This window comes from Columba livia, chromosome 3, assembly GCF_036013475.1.
Source record: "Columba livia isolate bColLiv1 breed racing homer chromosome 3, bColLiv1.pat.W.v2, whole genome shotgun sequence".
Taxonomy (NCBI): Eukaryota; Metazoa; Chordata; class Aves; order Columbiformes; family Columbidae; genus Columba; species Columba livia.
Genome location: NC_088604.1, coordinates 89,082,415 through 89,109,126, shown reverse-complemented (window position 1 = coordinate 89,109,126; position 26,712 = coordinate 89,082,415). Strand labels below are relative to the sequence as shown.

At 40.3% G+C, this 26,712-nt stretch overlaps 1 protein-coding gene across 5 annotated transcripts in view; it reads left to right on the top strand.

Annotated features, from left to right (window-relative positions):
- Positions 1-18,685, top strand: part of KCNK5 (potassium two pore domain channel subfamily K member 5) — a 129,975-nt gene extending 111,290 nt beyond the window's left edge. For all 5 annotated transcript variants that reach the window (XM_065058154.1, XM_065058152.1, XM_065058153.1 and 2 more), the window contains 4 exons: positions 9,666-9,777; positions 11,169-11,335; positions 12,489-12,657; positions 13,492-18,685. In XM_065058154.1, the coding sequence (XP_064914226.1) occupies positions 9,666-9,777; positions 11,169-11,335; positions 12,489-12,657; positions 13,492-14,312 (1,269 nt within the window). In that variant the 3' untranslated portion in view covers positions 14,313-18,685. The remainder of the gene's footprint in view (positions 1-9,665; positions 9,778-11,168; positions 11,336-12,488; positions 12,658-13,491) is intronic.
- Positions 18,686-26,712: the final 8,027 nt, after the last annotated feature.

The window sequence follows — 26,712 nt, the reverse complement described above, 5'->3', positions numbered from 1 at the left end:
CTGAGTTCTTCCTCAGTTCTAAAAAGCAACTATATAAACCTCAAGCTTCCTCAGAACTACCCTAAATAGCGAATATTTTCCAGTGTGAAAGTATGTATGTAGGGTTAAGATGTGAATGCTTTCTGGTTCCTCTTCAAGCTCAGTCATGTTCTTCAAAGGACATACACAGGCTTTCTTTACAGCAGAATGATGCAGATTTTTAGTTGCGTATCTTTCCTCTGCTGAAGACAGTTTCTGTGTTTCTATGCATTTTGTATTATCTTGTATGCCTAACTGTGCTTAGTGCTGTGATCTTCAGGTGTTTTTACTAGACAGCCTGTTGTGCTTTCCTGGCTAATCAGTAAATTTAAAGGAATCTGCAGCTCTTATCCATGGCTTTCTTTGTAGCGTATACTTAATTACTTTCATTGGAATCTGGTTTCAAAGTCCAGTACAAGACAATGTATTCCACTCTGTGCTTTCTCCATCTAATAAAACTAGCAAGGCTGCTTTAAAAGAAAAAAAAATAGTGATAGGCACATTTAAGTCTAGAAACAGGAGTTTCCCCAATAATAATAAAAAAAAGCCCAACAATAAACATTTGTGACAAAATAGCCTAATTAAGAAATCAAGACCAGGACTCCTGTCAAAAGCCCTCTGGGCGTGCTGTATTCTAAATTAACAGACACAAACGATGTCTGGTTTGCTGTCCTGTTACATAACACAACTATGCAAAGTGAAAACCAGGCATGTATTTACGTGCATTCTCTAAATATCAGGCTTAGATGTAGGGACAGCTTGGTATGAAGTGGCATGTGCTGGAGGCTCTGTTAGGTAAGAAAAGGTATGCTTAGATGGAAGTCCAAGTTGCTGACAGGCCAAAGTTAAGTGCAGTGAAGGGAAAGCAATAGAGTGCCTTGATTCTGTAATTCCTTTATAGAAGCATGGTTGCATGAATAGAATGGAACACTGAAAAGTTGCCTGAGTAAATGAAGAATCAGTAAGACTAGCTAAACTTCGGAGGAAGGTCAATCTAGTTTATAATCTTTTGGATAAAACGTGGTATCTACAGTGGACTTGACCTATGTATGTACCTTTGTATTTTGAATGCTAAGATGGGCTGTTTAAAGTAACTTTTAGCAAATTTAGATAACTTATAATTGAAAGAAAAAACAAACAAACAAAAAAAAAACACCACCACCACCCAAAACACGCAATACTGACACTGATATGTTGAAGAGGTTTAGAAAAGTTGAGAACTTAAAGTTCTCCTATTTCTGAGGACTGTGGCAAACTGACAAGATAACATTTTATCTGCTGTTTTAGTAGGAGTGTGAAAATACCATTCTGGATTAAATCTTGCTATTGCTGGAAAGAAAATCCTCCTCTGAAGTATGTAAACCCATATTTTGCCAGAATATTTTTTTCCCAAGTGGGAATTTTCAAAAGTTTGCCCTTTGATAGGAACTGTATTTTAAGATTAAACTTTTGATCGAAAAATGCAAAATATGTTTTTACTTGCAATAACACTTAATCAACCATTTTGTAAATGCAGTGTATGACAGTAAGGGGAAAAATTCACCCCCACTATTTGTAGCTGATCTCTGTAGGAATGTAAACGCTGGGACTAACACTTGCTTTCCAGGGTCTGATTTTTATTTTTGTTCTAGTTCGATTCATAGATAAGGGGGAAGGAATCCTGCATACCTGTAACAATCTCTCTAGCGCTTTGGGTAATGTTCATATATGCTTTTGGTTAGGTTTATTATTTATCTGTCAACACCACGCATGAGGGTTGTGGAATTTTTATTATTTTAGAAGTAAAAGTTAACATTGTTCCCTCAATGACTATTTCCAACTTTTTGCCTCAGTTTCAACTTCGGCTTTGTGGCAGGTAGGTACTGGCCATAACCCCATTGTGCTATTAGAAACAAGCTATTTTCCCCTCAAATTTCACTTGTTAAAATAGACTATACAAGTTTTAGAGTTATTGAGAGTCTTGGAGAGCCTAACAACTTTTAGTATAAGCCAACTTGGAAGAAATGCCATGCACAGCAGTTGAATTAACTGTGGATTCACTCCTACGTGCTTTGTTGATCCGGAATCAGACTTGTGTAGCCAACTGATGTCCTCTTTAATAAATGTGGAATTTGCTAAATCCCACCGTCCTTCTCACGCAGGTGCTGCTGACTCATATCCTGCACCTCTTGCCCCAACCACCTTCCAACTCAACTTTCTGCATAGGTCAGTAAAGGACAGTAAAACTTTCACAGGTTAGCAAGACACAGGGGTGTTGCCTGTTAGACCGAGACAATGTGGTTCACTTGTCTTATTTTTCTTTCTACAAAAAAGGTCGCAAACCATTCCCCGCAGCGGTGAAGTAGGAAATCCAGGACTCAGCTGAAAGACTTCTTTCTACATCTGGCATGGTTCTTGTCCTGACAAACATGAAATTCGTATTGCGAACGCAGATAATGCTGAGGGGGAAATGAGAGGTCAGCTAGCCGAAGTCCTGCTGCTCGGCGTAGTCCTGCAGAGACTGTCAAGTGGCTGGGGCAGCCCGAAAGGCTCGTTTGCCTGCCCCCGTGCACAGGCCCTGGTCATATGCCAGCACGTCTCAGTCAGCTGGGAACTCAGAATGAGCAATCAGAGTAAGCTTGTCATTACACTGGGGATGGGAGAGGAAGAAAAGGATGGCAGGAACCACAAGTGTGTGCTTTTCTGGTGAACTGGAGCTGCTCTGGAGGGGTGGATACTTCCTACCATCCCTCTCTGAGAACTTCTGCCTTGAGCCAGTTACATACTAAATGTGCCAGGTGCCAAGTGGCTGCCAGACATACGCGTGGCCTAATAAGGTGCTGCTGTTTTGTATTCCTGGCTGTGGGTTTTTTGCATTCTAGTTCTCAAAGTGTTTTTTTTTCTTTCCAAGAAGTAGTGAGCTTTAATTTCTCTGTGGACAGACACGTGGATAGCAGCCCGCATAAAGATGACATTGGAATAGCTGCTTTTTCCGCTGCCTTCATGAAATCGTTTAACCTTATGTGTATTCTCTCATCTCTCTGCAGCTCTGCCACGTTGTGTCTCTGGTTACCAAAGTGAGCATCGTGGCACAGCAACATTTTCTTAACATTAGTGCAGCTCTCTTCAGAAGTAAAGGCTGGGAAGAGAGGTGAAATATTTTAGTTTCAAGAATATATAGGTTAATATGGAGGTTTGGGAGAACTGAAACAGAAAACCTAAATAAATCACTACATGTATACAGCTCATATTTAGACATAAAAAGCAATTGTGAGGCAAGGTTTCTTACTCATTGGTAGAACCATCAGTTGCATAGTTGGCTTCTCCTTGCCTTTCATTACCAAAGCCCCAAGCTGCCAACACACTCTAGTAAGGAAAATATTTTCTCTGGTGGGCAGTATCCTTCATTCAGTCAAGACACATTGTAGGGGTGTGGAGAAGGCAGTTGGCTTTAAATCTTTTTTTCTTTTTTTTATTTATTTCCTACTATAACTCAAAACAATAGATTATAGCATTTATTATTATATTAATTATGTATTTGCTGTTTAACAACTAGACACACCAACTTACTCAATAGATGAGTGATAACAGCTGTCAGTCAGGATTAATATATTCCCAGTTTGACCATGGATCTGCTACTTTTGATCTAGCCATAAAGTATTTACAGATTCAGACTGTCTGTGAAGTAGCTTCTGCTGCTTCTCATATGCTTTTCAGATGTCAAAGTGCAGTATGCCAACAGGGCAGGAAATTTCTGGCCATGGCCACTGTGTTGCCTGTTTGCATGGTAAGTGTGAGGATGTTATTCTGTCCATCTAGCTGCAACCACCCACAGACTTTTTTTCCTTCAAAAGGGGTACTGACTGAGAGGGCTTCTTTTCTCTTTATTTACATATCCTGAGACTATTGTCCAGGTCAGCAGAACCTTGTAATGTATATATCTGACCTGGAAGTCTTAATGTGTGACTCAATTTTTTTTTTTTTTATTGGCAAGATAAACATTAACAATTAAATATGTTTTGATTGTATTTAAAAATGTGATTATTACAAACAGCTGACTGCTACTGTAACTTTATAGCTTGAGCCAGAAAACCTAGGTAACTGTAAAAACCATGAGGGACAAATAGAAGAGTGTGCAGTTTATATGGCATGGATTTTTTTAAAATTTATTTTTAAAGTAACTTAGGACTTACTTTCAAACCTTTTCTTTATTTCAAAAGCCATGAAAAATGTCCATACAGCTTCTTGTACCACTTCACTTATTTGTTTTGCTTTGCTGCTGCTGGATTTGGTTAAAATGAAAATCTGCTTAAAGATGAACAGCAGTTTAGAGTTTCATCTGATATTATACATTTAAACTTTATTACTCTGAACAATTTGATTATGATTGGCTAAATTGTCAGTATTGCATGTACCCATGACTAGATAACTACTGCACAGCTTTCTAGTTTCTTCAAATTGTATAAAAGATTTGGATGTCAATATGAGCAGAGATTGGTGTTGAAGCTTTATTCCTTGTAGGAAAGTCTCTAAAGCTTTTGATAGATTTGTAATTCTCAGTGTTTTTTCTATGCATTAAATCTTTGCGTCCTCAATAAAAGGACTTGAGAAAGAAGCAAAATTACGCCATTTTTCTTCAGAGGTGGGGACAAAGCCCTGAAAGGATGCATCAGTTATTGCTTTAATGGACTCTGCTTTTTGAATTCAGCAGCCAGCTGTGATTGTCCTTTATGTACATGGTAATACTCTTGAGAGTAGAATGAAAGCCACTGGTTCTGATTTCAGGCATAATAGTTCAATTACATCTCTCTCTTATGGAGCAACGTTTAGCTTTTGTGAAAGAGAATTGTTCATACCACTGGGAGAAGCTTAAAACTACCATCAGACTTACGTGTCACATCTCCAGGGAACGCTTTGAGGAGGATGAACCCTCCTATGTTATTCAAAAGAGACCTGGTGCTGACCAGTATCTGGCTGCTATTCTTGTAAGTAACAGGGTGCCTGTGGGGCAGGATCTGTTGTTCTAATTTATATGACCTGGTTTTTGTCTCATGTCTTTAGTTCGGTCTATCTGGCCGTAAGTAGCTCAGAAGTCCTTTTCTTTTCCTGTTGCTCATTGTTATCAGACCAAGCTAATCCTTATTAAAGTGTCTAGGATTTCATTCCAAATACAAAATTATTCCTACCTGATATGCACAACCTGTATTGCAGCTGTCTTTGAGTCCTTAGCTCTTAGAATAAAATCACTGTGTGTGGTTCCCCATACCAGTTCATACTGGTGCGCACCCAATTGGAAAGCAACTTTGCAGTAAAGAACCTGTGGTTCTGGTGGACATCAAGTTGAACACGACCCAACAACGTGCCCTTGCAGCAAGGGTGGCTAAAGATATCCTGGACTGCATTAGGCAAAGCATTGCCAGCAGGTTGAGGGAGGTGATCCTTCCCCTCTACTCTGTACTGGTGAGACCACACCTGTGGTATATTACAGAAGAGACATAGGGTGTGCTGGAGAGAGTCCAGCATAGAGTCCCTAAGGTGATCAAGGGACTGGAAGTTGCTCCAGTCCTCCTATGTGGAAAGGCTGAGAGAGCTGGGACTGTTCAGCCTGAAGAAGAAAAGGCTCAGGGGGATCTTGTCAATGTATATAAATACCTGAAGGGAGGGTGTAAAATAATATTTTCTTATTTTTTGTTGAAATAAAACAAAGCCTTGTGTACTTGTCCATGCTTACAGAGGCAGGAGGTGGTAGTTTTGTCCCATTTTTCCCTCTTCTGAAGGCCAAGAAACCAAAGTAAAATGGCATATACCACATACCTAGTTATGATAAAGCTCACTTGGAGGTGCTGTCCAGTGTGCCTTGTTCTCTTTGCTTTGGACCCCTGCATTACTTCTACAGGGAATAAATGTAAGTCTGTTGTGAACTGTTTTACCTGGCAGTAGTACTGATCAAATTTCAAACATAGCCATCCCTTCTGCTAATAAAAAGTCAAGGGTGACTAAGATGGGTCTGCTGACCACTGCAAGCTTTTAAGCCACCATAGAGACTCACCCTAGCAAACCTTGACAGGCCAGTTTGGGAAAACCTTGTTGTTCTGTTCTTACTCCCAGCAGAAAATGGAGAAGTAGAATAAATAGAGGTAGGAGCATATCCGTAATACCTATGTGTGTCAAGGCTGCTTCTTGCTATTTCCAAATTGGTTTTGAGAAGTTTCCAGCCCTACTGTTACTTATGTAGGGAGACACAAGTGGCATGTGCCCAAAGCATCTGAGAGAAACTCTTACCTCTTTTGCCCAAAATAGAGGAGATTTAACAACTAGCTCTTGGATATCTGGTAAATCTTGAGTGAAACTGGTTGTCATAGGGTTAATAAAAATGTCACCAAGCCCAGGAAACACAAAGCTGTACTACAGCTGTGCTGGGATTTGTCTGTAGGGAAGCACCTGCAAATGGAGCTAATTGTCTCTTTGATTATGTTCAAATGGCATCCCCTTTCTACCTGTGTTAATGTAATCAGATGATGTATTAGTTTTACCTGTGTCTTAAATCTCCTTCTGCAATTGCAAATCTGTTTACTTTCAGCAATAGCTCCAGGGACTTTAGATCTTCTTTTCCTTTTTTCTTTGCTGAAGTGCAGAATTGGAGTGATGAGGAGTGAGGGAGAAGGGGTTTGATTCCTGTCAAGCAGAAGTCATTTGACTGAAAAGAAAGTGCTGCCTTTATCAGTAGAAACTGTCATGAGATTGGGTCTAAGGCAACGTGTAAATTAATAGTTAGCTAACCATTTTCAGCCTTTGAACTTGGTCATACTTGAAAAGGTATTTTCTAAATGACATCTTTCAAGATATTAGTAACATTTGCACCATTTACCCTCTTATTCCTTTCCCTCCTTGCCTCCTATTTTCCCATCCAAAGACTTTTTGGAGCAAATTTTCTGTAGATTAAGAAATTCAGCACAGGCAATGTGGGGCATTCTGTATCCTAGCATATGAAAGTAAAGGCATCTCTGACATTGCCTTACAGATTTACCACGAAAAAAATTGCTGTTCGGTTGTATAGTGTCCACTCACATTGTTTTGTTGAAGCCGAAATATTTGATTATTTCAATATGGGCAAAAGTTATGCTCCTTGGAAAGCAGCTACCTATTTCCCACTGCACCAAAGCTATCTAAACATGTTTTGTGACCATCTTTGTTCGTGCAGCTGGGATGTATAGCGTGCATTCAGGCTTATTGCAGACATAAAGTAACTTAAAAGACTAGACTGTAGATAGTAGGTCATTATGTGCTAATAACAGCTGCATGCAAATAGGGACAGGAAGAGGGTTGCAGCTTTGGCTGGAGAGCATCTCTGATTCTCTATGTAACTGGGAGAGCTGGCCATCTCTCCCCCAAAATGTGAACTGCCTGGGTGTGAAGGGCAGCTGTGTGCTCCTCAGTCCAGCAGCTCCTTCCCTGTGGCTGCAGGCTCCCTTCACACCTCCAGACCTGAAGGGCTGGCAAATCTGAACATAACTGTATGTACTGGGAAAACTGAGCTCATTAGCTCAGTCTGAAGTTGGAGTAATGCAATGAGATAATGGCCCAGCGACAATGGAAACAGATACCTCAGTGTGTCTCTTATGAGATCAGTTGCCCCATGAGGAAATAACAATTAAAAAAAAAAATCGAAGTTCGCTTACAGCATGAAAAATGACCGGAGAACTGGTATTTGATGTAACATGTAGTGCAATGTTGCTGGGCAGTGGAAGAAGTCAAGGCATCTTTTCAGGGATAATAGATCATAGTGTGTGTCTACTGGGTGCTTTGGTTGTCCTTTGGGACTTTGAGGAAGTTCATCTGCAGACGATAGCAGAAATAGGTGATGTTGCTTTGATTCCTCTCTACTCAGAAGAACTCCTGCAATGCATAGTAGCTGCTTCATATATTGTTTCTGGAAGGTGGTGGCATTGTGTGTTTACTTGCCTGCTTTTGACCTGCCTGTTTTAGAGCTACTTCTCAGTTCAAGACTACTTTCTTCTGACAAAAGACTGCTTTGGTGAGAACTCTCTATCCTTTTCTATCCAGAGCCTGTAGGCTATGGAAAGACACTGCACGCAATTTTGCACACACATTGAGTTTACCAGGAGAAAAATCTAGTTCTGTACCTTTATTCACTTTCAATGCTTCTCCTTTTATCTTCTGTAATAGCTTGTATGTTGAAAGTGCATTTTTTAATTAAATTGTTTGCATCTTGTATATGCACAATACATTCACTTTGAGGGCATTTTTATTACAGGAGGGTGGTGATATGTAATAAGTCTCAAGAATAATTAAGACTTGTGTGAACTTGTATATGTTTTCAGTAATGATTGAACTTTGTGTTGAGTCTGCTGGGTCCAAGATCAGATCTTAATCAACTAGGAAGGAAGGAAGGGGTGAGGAGGGAAGGAAAAGTTGGTTGTAGTTACCTCTATAAGTTCTTACAACTTTAAGATAAACCTCACCTGTCATGTTTATTATTTTAAAAAAATGCCTCCAATTTTAGGTATTTAGCTCAAGATAGTTTTTGTCTTCAACAGTTACTGAGGGAGAAACACAAAAAGTGGGATAATGTTATGAATCAAATTTTGGAGATACCTTCACCTCTCCTGTGTATGGATGCAGCCAACCTTGGCTTACACTGAAGGGAAAAAAAGCAGAGTAATCTGAGAAGGCTTTAACTGTAGCATGAAGTGACAGAACAAAGATTTAAATAACTAGGGATTTCTCGGAAAGGATGTGATAAATCACTTTTCTCTTGTACTCTGAAACTGTGACTTTCTGCACTAAAGAGTAATTAGTTTTTTTATCGATGCATTTTCTACCATCTAGTTTTGGAAAGGCAGGGCAGACGGCGTCTTTCAAGTCCTGTCATACAGAAGGTGTAGATGGTCAATAATTCTTGAGCACCTTAAGCCCTGACCAGATGTTTAAAAATTGACTTACTGAATCTGTGGAAATGCAATAACTACTCTTGCTTCCCTAAAACATTGTAAACAAGTGCTTTGCATTCATCTACTTTGCACAGTAGATTCAAAGATGGGTTAAGAAAGGGCCCGGGTTCAAGGACAATTATTAGAGTCTTGCTGCATGAGATACTTTGGAAAAGAGTTAATTTGCCATTGAAAAGTGCAGTTTTACATTGTCTTGTCGATGGTTTGACTTTGCTAGGGACAGCAGGTGAATTAACATTAATCACACTTGCTTTGCCAAGGGTTCTATGACGTCGTGCTCAAGCCCAAGTCAAGATGAGGCATGTAACCATGTTTTGAAATGGATGGTAGTTCTTAGGATGTGCCTAGTATTAAACAAAATTCAAGAACTGCACTGAAGGTTAAATGTTAGTTCAGTCTGGAGGAGTGTATTTGGTATCTGGAAGAGATCCATTTGGGTTAAACTGGTAAATCAAGTAAAAGCTTATCTAATTAAACCCCCTTATTTAAATGTTAGAGCACCTGCACTACTTTTTCCTAGGTGAAGTAAGTTTTTAATATTGCATAAAATTGTTAGTGAATATACTAGGCTAGCTTTCACAAAAACTTGAGTGACTATTTTGAAATTATGAACAAATGGGAAAAACCTGAGAGGGACAGACACATTTTCAGGCTGACAGGATTTTCCAAGAATGACTCTAAACTCTTTTCTTGCAGGTTGTGTCAAATGCCGCTGGACAGGGGGTTGCCATCACTGGGAACAATACTTTCAACAACTGGAACTGGCCTAATGCTGTGATCTTTGCTGCTACTGTGATCACTACAATCGGTAGATATCTGTTATGTCAACTTTACTAACTGCAGTTTTCTTTATGCTCTAGTGTGTTTATACTCTTCCATTTATGTCGTTCATGTGTCAAACTAGCAACTGAATGAAGTCACCGTGGCTGGACTTGCCTAGAGTGTGTGTTCACCTGCAGGTTCATAGAGGGGAAAAAAAAAACTGAACACATTTCTCTTCTGTATACCCACGAAGAGAGTGCCATTTCCAATAAGTAACAGATTCAAGGTGCTGTTGGGGATGACTGGAGTCATTCCAGTTCCATTAATTCATGCACTTAAGTTTCCAAATCATAAAATCCCAAAACAAAATCACTATAAAACATTACATTAAACTAATACTTACAAGCAGGAGCATGTGAGGTTTTTGTATAGCTGTCCTGTTACCCATGTGCATCTTCTTAAGCTTCCGAATTATCAGTGTTCTTGTCTGGCAGAACAATCTAGACTTTTATCTATCTCTTAAGGAAGAAAAAGTATAACAAATGTCTTCTGAATCTCACTACTGATTTGTGCTTATAAAACCCTCTGCATTGAAAGACTTCTTCCTCGTTTGATATACAAATTTTCAGAGCTCAATATCATCTGCCTTCTGCTCTTACAGAAAAATAGTTGCTACATAATGTTGCTGTACCCTTGCTACACCTACAATGCAAAAAAAACAGGAATGCAAAACAATCAGAGGGGGCTGGAGGCATACAGAAATGGAAGTCTTACTGTTGAACCATATGCAGTACTGTGGTTTTCTTTATTATTTGAAACTCACAATACACAGCTTTTAAGTTATGACAAAAAGTTGAAGGAGGAAGTCAGGAACACACCTAAATAAGAAGGCTCTGGCAGAGGTTCAGAAAATAGGCTACTGATTTTAGAGCCGGAGTTCGTAATGCCCTGTTGGTTTCTGTGACCAGCAAAAAACTAAACTGAGTTCAAACATGTTGCTGTGTCACAAGTTAAATGTGTATAGTGGATCTTTTACATGGAAGCTAGCTTCAGGGTGAATTTTGAGCTTTTATTCTGTAGAAGTGGTTCAATCAAGTTTTTAGCGGTGCTGCTTAAGGTTGGGGAATCATACTAGAAGTTGAGATGAGCTTTATTTCATATTTCTTTCATCCTGTCAAGATGCAGTAAATCTAGGAAACACTTAAAATGCAGTAATCCACTCAGCCTGCAATAATGGAACATACGTTTGCTAGAGCAGAATTGGAAGGCATCCAGATTCAGAAGATAAGCAGCTGGAGTAAAGCTCTTATAACTGATGAAGTAAACAGCATCTGATACAGCAGAAGCCCACGCAATGTTGTCTTGTGCATAGGTAGAATTGCCTTGAATTCTCTGCAACAAGAACAGGCTGTGCACTGTACTTATCTCTTCTTTTAGGTTATGGAAATGTTTCTCCAAAGACACCCTCTGGGCGTCTCTTCTGCATATTTTATGGGCTCTTTGGAGTTCCTCTCTGCTTGACGTGGATCAGTGCTCTGGGGAAGTTCTTTGGAGGACGTGCCAAGAGGCTGGGCCAGTTTCTGACGAAAAGAGGAGTAAGCCTGGTAAGGCCCTCTCTTGTTTACCCTCATGCTGTGTATTTTTGATGCATGAATTAAGCTTACAGTTCTTAATTTACCTGTTAATCGTTGTAGTAAATGAATACTTGCACAAATATGAATTTTCTGAAATGGTGTTGCATAGAAATAACTGAAAAGAGGGACTGAGTCTGATACATAAGTTCTGCAAGAAGTTTTAGCAAAATGAGATCTTGTAGAAACCTTTGCTATTAAATATAGATCTTGCAGCTTCTATAGAGACATGTATCTCCTTACATTAGAAACCTGTAGGACAAATGTAGGTGAGGCTCCATTTCACAGACATTCCGTGCAGGCTCCTCTGGCACAGAAGTAAGCTGTCCTGCTTTGTTCCCACCTTCTGTGCTAGCACAAGTAGTTCCTGCTGTGCAGTGAACCAACTGGAAAATGTTTTGTTCTGAGTTACTGGCTTGCGTGTGGGTTTTTTTGTTTGTTTGTGGTTTTTTGTTATTTTTAAATGGTTGTTTGTGTTCTTTTTTTGGTGTTCCCTTCTTCCCCCAACCTGAATGAGTTCTGTCTTAGTTCTGACTCTCCACAGAGATGGGAGGCGGTGCAGGGCCATGCTGCCTGCAGGACAGTGGGACTGGTTTAGGTCTTGGTTTCAGAAACAGAGCAAGAACTTTCTCAGTTCAGCACCTGAGAAGAAAGTACAGAAAATGATTGTGAAATGTGTGTGCAACTTTGTGCAGAGGTTGCATGAGTGGCAAAGGGTAGGAGGCATAAATAGGGGAGAAGCATCTTAAACACTTCTGATCCTCTATACCCAAATGAATAAAAGAAAATCAGAGGAACTGACTGCTTTTAGACTAGAGTGCTATGTCTGTATCCCATGCCTGTTTATAAAATACCAGGAGCTCCTTAAACTTTTCAAGAGTATGAAAGAAAAATATGGGGAAATAAACCCATTTGAGCAAGTAGTTGTAAGAATAGTGAGTTCTGCACAAAGGAAAAAAAATAGTTGTGTGTTTACTTTAGTCAGTGACTTTTAGTCATGGTAGATAAACTGTTAGGACTAAACTCTGAAATGTCTGCTGTTGTCAGGTAATGCTTGATGCCATGGATGGAAAAAAGAAAATTTGGAGTTCTTTCCTGATTGTTTTTTCTTCTTCTTTCTTTACAGAGGAAAGCACAAATTACATGCACAGCTATTTTCATTGTTTGGGGTGTCTTGGTTCATCTGGTTATTCCTCCCTTTGTCTTTATGGTGACTGAAGGATGGGATTACATTGAAGGCCTCTATTTCTCATTCATCACTATCACCACCATAGGATTTGGAGATTTTGTTGCTGGTCAGTAATTGTATTTTGTGTATTATTTCTCTGCATGCATAGTGTGGTGATTCTGTTTTCAAACTCTCATTTGAAAAGGTGCTTTCTAAGCTTTTTCCAAAACATTTTGCTAAACAGAAGATTCAGTTAAAGCTGGTACTGATCCAGTGGACTAGATCTGGCTCTTCAGTTTTGGTTTAGATATCTAAAGCCTTTATTTGGCTAAGTCTGGAGCCAAGATCAGGTCCCTATTTTAGGCAAGGTGCTATCCTATCCACCAGGATAGTTAACCACCTTTGGGTGGGACCTAGTATGCTTAGAAGGCCACATAAATACTGGGCAGGGCTCTCTGTGCAGCTGTCTAGAACTAGTCGACAGGAAATGCTGAACATGCTGGTGTCTCCCTCCTGAATCTTGTTGTTCCCTAAATTCCACTGCCTTATTCTCTAATATCCAGTGCCTTGTTCAAGGCTTTAGAGATGGTCCTTTTAAGTGGAATTATGAATCCGTTTCTCAAGAAAGGTGCCTATATTCATGTCTCAGTGGCAGGGAGAAGGCTTGTAATTTTCAAACAGAAAAATGTTCACTTTTATAACTTATAAGGAGAAGGTAAATATCCTGTCATTTTCTGTTGTAGTCCAGTGGTCAGAATTCACTCAGCCAAGAAGTAGGAGACCTGGGATCAACTTTTTCTTTTAGAAGAGTTTCAGGTCCTCAGTTACCACCTCTCAGAGCACTGTTCAAACAACTGGGCTCTGTTAGTGTGGAAGGGAGTAATTCTCAGTGTCGTAACTTCAAAGGTTTATCAGCTGTAAGAACTCTTTGAGTAATATTCTTCTTTTTAATTCTTTGTAGGTGTAAATCCAGATGCAAACTATCATGCCCTTTACAGATATTTTGTGGAGTTATGGATCTATCTGGGACTAGCTTGGCTTTCACTCTTTGTTAACTGGAAAGTCAGTATGTTCGTGGAAGTCCACAAAGCAATCAAGAAACGGAGGAAAAAAAGAAAAGAGTCATTTGACAACCATCCCCGGTCTAAAAAACCCCTTCAAATGGGTACCTCAAAGGATGTCAACATTTTCAGCTTCCTTTCGAAGAAGGAAGAGACCTACAATGATCTTATTAAGCAAATTGGGAAGAAGGCCCTAAAGACAAGCAATGACAAAATTATTAAAGTAGAAAATGGCAAACAAAATATGCAGAATGCCAGTATAGATGTCCAGGTGACTTTCACAAAGACAGAGTCATTTGAGTATGATGAGGCTTCCCTGGACATACAAAATGGTCACGTACTGAGACCCCTGCATGATAAACGTATTGGAGACAGCCCTCTAGAGGGAACCTTGTTTGTTAACCAGCTAGACAGGATTAGTGAAGAAGAAGGTGAAGTGTGGGATTCCAGAGACTATCGACCCTTGATATTTGAGAATGCCAATATAACGTTTGTAAATGAAGATGATGATGAAGAGGAAGACATTTCAGATGATGAGGAAACGTCAAAATCCTCCATGGATGATAATCTTGCAGAGGAATCTGAAACTGCAAAAAAACTGGTAAAATTCCCATCCTCTGATGAATCTACCTTTACCAATAACGAGCTAGAACTTTCTGTGCCTTATGAACAACTGATGAATGAATATAATACAGTAAACAATGTGAAGGTTGCAACGTGAAGCACATTTGACAATGGTTTTCTGAAAGTGTTCACTGCATATTGAACAAATTAACAGAGCAAGGAGAAAAGCATGTCTTTGCAGCTTCTCCTGTCTCTTTGAAAACAAAAGCAAGTCCCAAACTAGTAAACTCCAGTGTCCTTTTCCTGTCCGAAGTGGGTTTCTGAGCCCATCAGCTCTGCTTATCTGAAAAACTTGTAAAATAACAGTTGAATTTGGAGTCCTCCTTCTTGGGATTTATGGTTCTTGAACAAAGTGGAAAAGACTAGTTAATACACTGGACCTGCTCTACATTTATGCATTTCATTGAGGAATTAGTTTGGGAGTGTAACTATACTGTTGCAAAGAGACTGTTTCGGGTATCAAATGTGTTCTTTTATTCCAGTAGCCTTTCACCTCTGAAAACCTGGATTTGAATCCTGCTTTGATCACAAATGAAAGCAAGGGGTTTTCTTTATTTGTTTTTGCGTTGCCCCTTGTTAAGTTTTTACCACAAAAAAAAACCTAAAGTGGTGCAACCACTTGTTGTACTTAATGAGAAACTTTAGGTGGAATACCAGGACACGCAGATCTGAGCTGAGGTGCGCTGGCAGACTGAGGAGGAAGCTTCTGAAACATCTGTCTAGAATATGTCAGTGCTTGTCAAATTATAGTGAATTATAATTTCATAAATAAAATATTCAAATTAAAAATTCCAAAGGAATGGATCAAGAAGGAGCCTTCTAATAAGGAAGAATAGAATCATCTGGGATGAAGCTTGCCAATTGGGCTGCTAAACTGCACATCAGCCCCAGAACTGTTAAAGAGTAAAGTGACTGAAGACCTATTGATCAAAGCATGTGTGAGCACAAGCAGGATGGAATGAACTTTTTAAATGTTGAAAGTGTCCTGCCACTGTCCGATTTCCTAGAGGAAATACTTGAATGAACCTTATACAGTATCTATGTACAGGTGAAGTTTTATTGACATAGTTCTTTTGAGGAAAAAAATCACCTTGGGAGGCACAGATATGCTCCAAATGCCCTGATGCCTGTCAGAAGGGACCTGTCGCACTGCTGATCTGTGTGGTGCGTTAGTCAGTATTGTTGTGTGATGTTCCTCCCTGCCTTGGTACTTCAGACTAGACTTGAATGAGAGATGATTTTTGAAACAGTTGATTACACTTTGCTTTTTAAAGTTTGACCTATGTGCATATATAATGGTTATTCTATCCCACTTTCAGGAAGGCTGGGCAATGTCAAATCTTGGGCAAAATGAGATGTGATTAGGTCACTCAAGGCCGTAAGGCACTGTTAAAAAGGATCTTTGGCTCTGAGCTCCTGCAAGTATTATATTTTGCCTTGGAGATGGGCTTGTCATTGAAAAGGAAGTATGTCTCTTCATTACATTTATGTCCAAATTGTTTGGGCTACAAAGAAAATTATACCATGTGTTTTTTTTTCTTTCCTTTTCCATATCTATGCTTTAACCCTGACAACTCTTTCAAACGAGGCTCTTGATTACGTGTTGGCAAAAGGTACTGACTTTGGTTGTATCCAGTATAGTTGGAACAGAAAGTAGCCAAGATTTTTGAACCTTAACATGTCAGACTCTGTTCTGTTTAGTTTTACAGTAATTTAAGTCATTCCAGTATGTCCAAAAGTTTCCAAAGTTCAGGGAACAGTTAAAAGTTGTCTCAGTCTTGTTTTCAGTATAGTGCTGGCAGACTCACTAGCTCTTTAAGAAGACCTTATGGAATCTTGCGAAGCTAATTGTTAATTACTAGCTGTTTCTAATAACTGCAAATACTGGCTGCAGGTTCGGTTGCCGGCCTCTTCCACAGAATAAGGGCATACAGGAAACAGGCTGGGTAACCTGTTGATGGGAAGTTTTGAAGTCATCTACTATGAAACAAGGAACTGTCTTTACTAGTCTTTTTTTTTTTAGAATTTTTCACATGTATGACACCTTTTCAAACAAACTGAACACAAGGCTAGGGCCAACTCTTATACTGGCAAAAACCTGTAATCTACATAATTGGATTTGGTAGTTAATCCCTATTTAATGATAATATCACTGAAGAGACATTCTAATTTGAAATAGAATTTTATTACTGCTATTTGGAACAGGGGTGTCTGGATGAATTTTACTTATATCTGACAGGAAAGAGGCAGAGGCCTTATTGATAAGATTCTAATTTACTTCTAATAAATACCACCCCCCCCAATCATTTTAAAATTACTCCAAGCCCTTCAAGTATTTAATATATCTGAGGCATTGTGGTTCACAACTATACATTTTAACTGTAAGAAATTGTAGGTCAGACTACATGCATGATTCACAGAATGTTTGTATAGCAAGTCTAGCCTTCTCTTTTTTTTAAAAAAGTGCACATTAACTTAAAAGAAAATGAGAAAGCACTCCATACAGCTTTTGTTGTCCTTCAACTTGTCTTCCATTATTGATGCAAAGATCACAGTTTTAGTGACCGATAGAAAGCTACAGGACAGTGAGGAGCGAGGAGGTTTGCTGAAAGTGCATGAAATAGAAAAGCATAGTCCGAACTTCATTTAAAAAGAAAATAAAAATCTCTTTAATACAGAAATAATACAACCCAGACACTTGGCTGGGCTGCTTTGATTGGAAGGGGGTGTTGCACACTGGAACCCAGACTCTCCTTTCTCTGTAGCAAAGTGTACTTGTACGCCAGAGCTGAGAATGGATGGGATCTGGTTCATATTATCAAGTTAGATGTGTCTCTCTGGCCTTTCCCAGTGTAGTCAGCATGGACTCTATGTATGCATAATAAGTATCATGGGATTTAAAGTAATAGTTTAAGTTTATTAAAACAAAGTACAATATTACCACTTTTTTGGGGGGAAGCATGATCACACCTCACAAAACTCTTCTCAAGACATCCCACCATGTGCCTTAATGTAATACTAACACTGGGAAAAAATTCCTCCTTACACAGGGGCCGACACAATTTGTCTCGCTAAGCCCTACTTGTTCTCAGTGTTTTGGAGGGGTTTAGTTGGCGCAGAGCTTTCATACTGGCTCTCTCCAAAAAGCTGTACCCTTTCCCAGGGTTTGAAAAATTACGGTGCCATCTCAGAACTGCTGAAGTGCTAAGCAAGACAGCTTTTTGCTTGCCTGTCTTCCATGTCTTGAGAAAAGCAGCTGCCTTGAGGGATTTAAATCAGTGTTTTCTTCTGTCTTCAGGTTTACCTGTAGTGAGTTAGAGGGGTGTCCAGGCTGGATTTTAGGCTAATCAGCCCCAAAAGTGCCTCTGAGTGAATTCCCCAGTGCTACTTGGTAGGGTTTGTAGTTATTTCTATTATCTGGTTAATCTGGAAACATTTTCTTGGCTAACCAATAATGTTAACAGCTCTCTTAATGCTATGGAATTGGTTTTATAGGTGAGACAGATCTCTTCCTGGAAAGAGAGGAAAGGGGATTTTTAAAAATAAGAAGAAGAAAAAAAAGAGCTTAAAAGCACATATAAGGAAGGGACGGAATAGTAGAAACTCTACTTTATAGCTGTTGCCTTCAAGTAGATTGTATTTCCAGTCACATGTGAAGCATGGGTCCATTTTCACAATATAGATTTGCTGATTTTGCCAAGAAGAGCCAGTACTTTAATTTTTTTTTTTAATGAAAAAATCCTGAAATGTGACAACAAAAGTCTCTTCCTACAAAAACCCTTTTAAGTGCTATAAACGATGTGACCCCCATCCTTCACGCCATCATTGTGACACTTCTTGGTTTTGTCTTATATGCTATTGAAGCCTATTTTTACCAGAAGGGCATAATTTTCAGATACATATTTTACAGCAGGCAGTCTAACACATCTGATACACTGGTACGAAATCACTGAGGAAATACAAAAAGTGTTGTGTTAAATTTTTCTGAATTAATGGTTTGTGAATCTGTTGCTGGCAATGGATGTCACAAAACATGCAGAAATAAAACCATAGACTGATAACAGATCCATGGTGAAACAATTGTATATGTTGAGATTATTTTGCCTCTCCAGTTGATCTGGGAGATTATGTACAGAGACAGACAAGCGTCACTGATGAGGGGAGCAAAAAGCAATATACAAGTCTGTTGACTTAAACAGAAAAAACACAAGAACTCTGTTGTAGACTTGTAACTTTTGTGCCTCGTGGGATTTATTCCATTTGTGATGGATTTACCTTTAAAAAAATGAGCTTGTCTTTCATATGGCTTTTGAAGTTTGTACAGTTCTGACTCCTACCACTCCATAATATGCCTGTCTGTCTGTTCTTCGTTGCTAATTGTCACTGGAATCACACTGTATGTAAATATTTGCTAAGTCTTTGTAAAATGTAATTTATTTTAATATTTTGCAATAAAAATTTTACAAGTTATCTTCTCTATCATGAGGAGAATGGCAATCAAGAAAATAGATTTCTTTTAACAACTCCCTACACTTGTAGTGCACCTCTCAGCTGAGGCTGGTCCTGGTCCTAGGAGCTCAAAGGTAAGGAGCTGATAAAGCAAGTTGTTTTATGCAAGCAGGTGCCTGCGCTTGTGGGGGGTATTGATGACTTCAGTTCAGCAGCATTTGTTCATCAGTTAGATACAGCATAGAAAAGTAGGATTCAACGAGGATTTTGGACAGCTGTTGAAAGATAAACACAGTTTATTCGAGGGGATGTGTTTTTTCAGGGGGCTGTTTTTAAAGACGCACTGAGACAAAGTGTTAGAATTTACCAGTACTACAATAAAATGGGTTAGGACTACTATCTGAATCTTTTGTCAGAGACATTAAAATACTGAGTAGCTGTTTATGAATTTTGACAATATTTCTAGCAGCAGTGCTCACCATTTTGCAGGCTAGAAGTAATTGCAGTCCTTCAGCTCCAGCAGTTTCCTTAGAACACCTTGGAAAATAGGTAACTACCTCCCATTGAATGGGTAGCAAAATGTGACTTGGTGATACCCATGATAGAGGTGGAGACATCTGCAGAAAAGGGGACAAGCTCAGCCTCAGAGTGAAGAGGCTGAACCTGATCTTTTGGGCAACTGAGTGAAATTGCTGAGGTGTGAGCTGGGAAATGCAGAGGCACAGGAGGGAAGGGTGGATGTTATCATGGTTTGAGTAAGGGCAGCTGATCTCTACTTTTTCCTTCAGACCCACAACAGAGAAATAATGGAAGGAGGAAGAGGTGCCTGATGCCAAAAACTGCCAAAGCGAGAGGTGGGGTCCCCTTGTGAAGTTGAGGGCAGCGTAGAGAACATGGAGTCTGGTGAGCACCTGATAACATTTCTATCAGCTCCCAGCAGGTTGGAGCGCACAGACTATTGTTCACCTTCTGCCCTTGGTATTTAGTAGAGTGTTAGTAATTTACAGGGTGTAGAGTAGCAAGGAGTAGGAAAACAGGATAAACCTGTATCTGTTAAGCTCCTGTTCTTATGGTCTGTGCTTGGCTGTGGGTTCCTCTGAACACAATAGCTTAACAGATAAAATCGCAGACCAGCTGACACTTAAAAAAACCTGAAATCTTTTAACTGAATGCTTATCATAGGTATTTACAATGTGTGGTGCAACATGATACCAGCAACCTGCAGTTCATGGAGATGGAGAATTCAATCCTTTAATCCTGGGAGATGAAGACGGTGACATAGCAGGAGGTAGAGAGCTGCTGTTCAGGGCTGTTTTATGCAGGAAAATGCTACTTCATTCCATTCAGGGCAATTTCCTGTAGCTGGAGTTACATCTTGAAGAACCCATAAAATCTCTCTTTCAACTTTTATGCAAGGACCTGCTGGGAGGTGAGGGAGGTCTGTCCTATAGTTTGAGCAGGAAGGGCTTTTCTTTTTGATTTCATGACTTGTACCTTGTGCCTTTCAGCAAGAGCTGGGTTGTTTTTGTTTGTTTTACTGTTGTTGTTGGGGTTTTTGGGGATTTGTTTAGGGTTTTTTTTTAAACAACAACAAAAAAACACACACAAAAAAAGAAAACACAACCCAACTTTTTTTAGCCTCAACTTTCCTGTGGTACGATAACTAATACTGTAATATCGAGGAATAAAAGGTTGGGCTGAGCACAGCGCCCATTATATTTTTGGCTTCTTTTTGTTCCAGAAAGCCTTCAGAACTCCCCTGACCTGCACATAGACTGGGATTCCCCCATGTACCCTACCTGGTTTCACAGCATGATTGCAGGCTGTGGCTTTATTGTGTCCCCATGTCTGAGGAGCGAGGGGGAGCAATGGGTGAGTGGGAGCAAACCCAGCCCTGCCAGGGCCGGCCATCTTGCTGAGAGCGAATCCATGGTGTTGCTTTTCCCTGGCAGGCCCTTCCTTAGCTCTCTGCTTTAATACGTTTGTCACCTGCGCATCTTGTGCAGCCTTGGATACTGGAAGGGCTTTTCCCTTTCCTGTTGGCAGATGCCTTCTCCTGTGATGCATCAAATGCAACTCTTGCTAACTCACAGCACGCAGGCAAATGCTCAGGGAAAAGGGGTGCACTAGTGACCTTTACTGCCTTGATTTCCGTTTTGGCTTTGAAGAAAACCAGATTCGTAAGGGATATTTGGGGGTTAGTGATGTTTTGTGGAAACACAGACAGGTGTCCAAGCAGATGAAGTTTTTGTCTTGAGATGAAAACAAATTCAGACAGTGGTTATCTTGGACTATACAGCCACCCTAGCACAGGGAGTGGTACTGTGACTGACAGGAGCACAGAGGTCCAAAACGCAATGCCCACAAAGACTCAGCTTGCTGACCAAAGGGATTTGCTATTTTTCATCTGAAGGGCTTATCTGGAAAGGGAGAGCTCAGGTGGACTGGGATGCTGGAGGCAGCAGAGGTGCTCTGAAAGTCCAGTAACATGCTGTAGCTGGGAGGGCTTCCTCTAACGGCTCAGTTTCCAGGACATTCTTTAGCCAGAACTACTTTTTATTAAAGAAAAACAAAACATATATATATATGTATATATATATGAGAAATATTCTGATAGAAATATTTTGTGAAATCCAAAGTGATTATTAAGTTGAACTGAAACAACCGTGAATAAAAGGGGTTTAGTTTTCTATTTTTTATGGGGTGCCAGAAGTTATCTCCCTAATTATCACTCCTTGCTGCTCATATGAAAGTGTGGAAGAAAGATGGTGACAACTTACTATTGATATTTTGATGGTGGTTCTTTTCTACATGGATGAAGTTGTGGAAAATACACCCTGCCCCCCTTCTTTTCTTACTGGGGAAGCAGAACAAAATCCTGAAAATATGAATTCTGAAATTGGGGTGAGGAGGTTAAAACAAAAAATATCTGAAGTACAAGTTAACATTTTCCCATAGACATTTTTTGAATTTCTTATGCCAACTCTAATACAACTCCTTTGGATACTTTCTTAAATATGCCAAACAGAAGCACGTATGTTTTCACAGAATCACAGAATGTTAGGGACTGGAAAGGACCTCAAAAGATCATCTAGTCCAATTCCCCTGACAGAGCAGGAACACTCAGATGAGGTTACACAGGAATGTGTCCAGGTGGGTTTTGAATGTCTCCAGAGAAGGAGACTCCACAACCTCCCTGGGCAGCCTGTTCCAGTGTCTGTCACCCTCACTGAGAAGAAGTTTCTTCTCAAATTTGAGTGGAACCTCTTGTGTTCCAGTTTGCACCCATTACCCCTTGTCCTACCATTGGTTGTCACCGAGAAGAGCCTGGCTCCATCCTTGTGACACTCACCTTTTATATATTTGTAAACATTAATAAGGTCACCCCTCAGTCTCCTCCAAGCTAAAGAGCCCCAGCTCCCTCAGCCTTTCCTCACACGGGAGATGCTCCACTCCCTTAATCATCTTTGTTGCCCTGTGCTGGACTCTCTCCAGCAGTTCCCTGTCCTCCTTGAACTGAGGGCCCAGAACTGGACACAATATTCCAGGTGCGATCTCACCAGGGCGGAGTAGAGGGGTAAGAGAACCTCTCTCAACCTAAATTTTCCTCATATTAGATCTATGCATTATTTATTCAAGAAAAAAACAACAACAACAAAACCACAAGTACTTTGACATACTCTTAATCTTCTTTGAGTATAAAACTAGTGTGTGGCACAATTATACACTTTTTAATACACTCTGTATGAATGACCATAGTCCCACACCAAGGGCAAAAGTCCTGTTCAAGGCCCGTCAACAGCTTTGCACTGTTCTGTGGCCTTATGGCTTTGGGCACTTGTTGATTACATTTTTGTTTATCTAGTTAAGTTTCTGGGTGTATAAGAAAGTATCATAGTTCCTAATGCCGTTAAGATCAGAGACAAAAATCCTCTTGTGTGCTTATTTGTCGGTTGAGCCCTACTGGTACTGATCCAAACAAAGTGGTGCAGAGGAACACTCGTTCCTACATACTCCTGGTTGCTGGGCAGAGCTGCAAAATATGTGCCTGTGAATTTGAAATAAATCTATGTTCATGTTGAAATAGAAGTTGCAAGCTTCTGAAGCTAGAAGATAAGTGTTTATTCATGAAGCTGTGTTGTCCTTTTCTGGCAACCTTCATATTTGCTGCTTATCTGCTCTGTGTTGGCAGTTACTGAAAAGTAAAGGAACAAATCAAGACTTGAGACACAGACAACCTCTTAATATTTTCTATTCCTCTCAGCCTGGGACTTTTGCCAACTCCATCTCTGGCACGGCTGGAAAGGAAGGAAAAATAGTAAGCTAATTGATCTGCTTTTAAATTGCTGATTAGACTGGGAAATGAATACAAAATCATGAGTAAACAGTATGCCTTGGACATGTGAGGGGGTTGTTGCCATCTTTGGCTCGTTTTGTGGCTGTCAGTTTTTAGTAAATGATAGAAAAATGGTGGCTTAACTCCGTGAGGAAGGCTTGCAAGGCGGGGCTTTCATGTAAGGATGACAGCCCCGGTTTTAAAATTTTTCATCTGTCCTGTGTTTCTTCAGAAAGCAAAGCTTTTAAAATTAACCTATCAGACTAGACTCTGAGATTGACAACAGGAATGAAATGAAGGCAAGAAGTTATAGCAAATACCTGGTTTTGAACTTTAACCTCCAAGTTCTCTGTAGTTCTGTGATGCAAGTCGTCCATCCTTTACAGCTGCTTAGATTGAGTAGGGAGCCTGACATATAGCCCCCACTCTGATAACCACAGCATGCCACTCAAGCCAAGTTAAAGGGATGGGTGTTGAATTGAGAACAAGTTTTTTAAGGGAAGAGACACCATTTTTATCAAGTACAGGAAGAATGAGAGACCCAAAGATATAGTAGCTGACAAATCTGTTCTTTGTGGGGAGATTTTCTCTAAAACACTTGGAAATAAGTTTTCTGCAAATACTTTGAAGCAGTTTTCTGAAGATGTTGTCTGGCCAAGTAATGTTGACTATTTTGAGGGTGTCTGATTCTATAATGTTTATGAGTAACTAAAAAGTATAAGCTTACAGGGAATGAACAGCTGAAAGCTGCAAAATCTGCAGGAAAGAATTGGCTGCCTGTTAAAATGTGTAGGATTGAGACAAATTTTTTTCTTTCAGAGAACACTATTAAGACAAAAAATAAGGTGGAAATGGATTGAAGCTCTAACTGGCTTTTATTTAAAAGTTTCTGACCCCATATATTACTGTGCCTTCAAATGGTATGTAGTTTTGGAAATGCTTGGGATAAACTTAACTTCCTCTGGCACAGAGAGAAAGGAAAAGGCTTTGGGGTTATCACAGTTTGTTTACTGTAAAATGATCATTCTTTAAAACAACAACAAGATTCAGGATGAGGAAAGCGGTGACTGGTTTAAAACACTATTCTGCTCAGACCTATACAGTAATGACCCAACTCATTTTTCACGGAAGGATATCGCTTCCACTCCTTTTGTCTGTCTCTTTTGCCTCCCACCGCTTTTCTTCTTGCTTATGTGTCTTAATTTTCTCTTTCCTCTGCTGTGTCGCACCCGTGCTGCTGCCCCCCTAGGAGTGCCAGGGCTGCCTGCAGACAGGACACAGCAGCAGCTTGGCATTTCAGGCTGGCAGCCAGAAGAGAGATTTGGCTTCCCTGGCTCGGAGAGCGCCAGCCTGAACTGCCGCAGCTGAAGGAGGCAGAGGTTGGACAACCAAGGCAGCCAGCTGAGTGGTCATGGCTTCCTCCAGTGAAAAAGTTCTTCCTTCTGCACATTTTCAGCCGTGCTATTTATATCTACTGTAGATTTAGTCTTACAGGGAGGTGGTAAGACATAAGTAGTAAAGATGTGGTAAGAGCAGGGGTAGAACTTCACTATGGGGCAAGGCTATCTAAATGCTCACAGAGTTTTGCGAATGAGGTTTGGGTTCAAAATAGTTTTTGAAAAAGGCTGTGCCTATTGTGAGTAGCTGCAGGTGCACCCTGTCCAGATCCATATTCCTCCTCCCTTTCTTCTCACCCCAGTTCCCTTCTACCACCACTCCTAAATTGCCTGGTCACTCTTTATGACCATGGTTGTTCCTACCGCCCCAGCCCCTGAACTTGGAGGATAAAGCTTAGCTCTCCTTTCTCTGGCATTCTCCAGAGGCTTCCAAAGCCTTAGAAAAACATAAGCTTGTTGCTGTGTGTTCAGACAGCTTGACATGACTACATTTGTCATGTAGATGTGACCTAGAACTATGTTCCAGTTGCACCAAGTAAGCAGCAAAGTTATCACCTGTTTAAATAAACCCTTGGCTCCTAATCAACAGTTCAACAGAAGAAAAGACATTGAATAGAACAAAATATGTTTGATTATTTACTAAAGACATAATAGCTTGGAGACTGAAAACAAAGAGTGGGACTGAGAGCCAGATGGCAACCAATATAACCTAGACAGCCTATGTATCGAGTTTTTAGGGTACAGAAAACTCCCACAGTATAATTTTTTTAAGCACTAGAGAAATCCATATGTGCTACTTTTCCAATTACAGTCATTCCAAGTAAATGCCAAAATTGTGACTTTAAAAATATTTTATATCGATGTCAGGAACCATTTGTGTATATCATAAAACTGGAATGCAGGTGGCCCCAGAATGCCAGTGAGAGGACAGGAGTGGGAATGGGGTCTCACACCACATATGTGCAGAAGCCCCCATCAAGAAAGCTGCCATCCATGTTAGCCGGGAGTCTACAGAACGCTGGTAATGCGTGAGAGCACAAACTCTCATGGTGCCAGGGAGTGTAAAGGGAATGTTTTAGACAGGGGCAATCAGCTGATTACAGGCACAGAGGAACAGATCATGAATAGCAGGTGCCACTGGCCCTGGGCAGAATTATCGGTGACATTCACATAGTTTGCATATTTCATGGCTGGCTAGTCACTGAACTGAAGTATGGGAGTCTTCTTGAAGCAGGAGGAGTAGCAAGCACCATCAAAGTCATTTGTATTTGTACACAAAAATGTAACCCTGGGAAGGAGGAACAGGGCTGGTTTGGGACAGTCATAATCTAGAGTTTTGGGAAGGAGGACAGTGGGGGCACCCTCACTGAAGAGTATTTGCACATAGGTACTCTGCACAAGGAGAAATAAAAAGCCTTGTTAACTATGGACCCATGTCCTGCTAAATAGACCTTTGCTTTGGCTTATGTTTAGGCTTGGCTGATATTTGAAGTGGGAAAGGTAAGAACACAAGTTTAGGTGAATGCAACAGCTTTAGGACACTTTCTCTTATTTTTCTTGATGGAGATGAAGGCCCCCTCTTCAAGTATCCATGTGCACTGTGGCTCTGGGATGTGGTGTGTTGCTTAAGCGCAAGTCCACAAGAGACGAGGGCAGAGAATGTGCTGGGAAAAGAGTTTGGGGAAGCGAAAATTAGCATCTACTCACAAGGAGCAAACAGGAGAGGTAAGTGTTTCCTCTCTTCCACAGAAAAGGCTTCCACAGTGATCCTCAAGGGTTAAAAGGAGCTAAACCTTCATCTTCACTAGGTGACATTTAACCAAAAGCTGATGTGCCTGTGCTTCATGAGAAGTGTGCATCCTCTTGTGGAGAACTCTCTTTTCAGGAGGGTGGCTGACACTGAGTTGATAACTTTATTCACTGTTGCTCTGAACTATGAGGTATCTCATGTCTCGTTGCTGCTTCTTCATCCACCCCTTTTCTCACAGAGGGGGCAGTGGCACTGGTTCACTCAGCATCAGACCAGAATCTGAGTTAGTCACCTTCACAGTGTCCCTAATGCAAGTTTTCCCTTGGCTGTTTAACACCCTTTATAACCTTGCTAGGCCAAAGAGTGTGAGTCTTTGCAGTAAGCAAACCTGTACAACTGTGTGCTGACAATGAGTAACCAGCTGGTTGTAGCCCTGGCAAGATCTGCTGGTGGTGTTTCCACTACATCCCTTAGCAATTTTTTTTTTTAAGGTAGCATAATTTTTCTTATGTGTAATATGCAGCTCTCTCAAATTTAATGTCATTATCATTTTCTGTTCTTATTA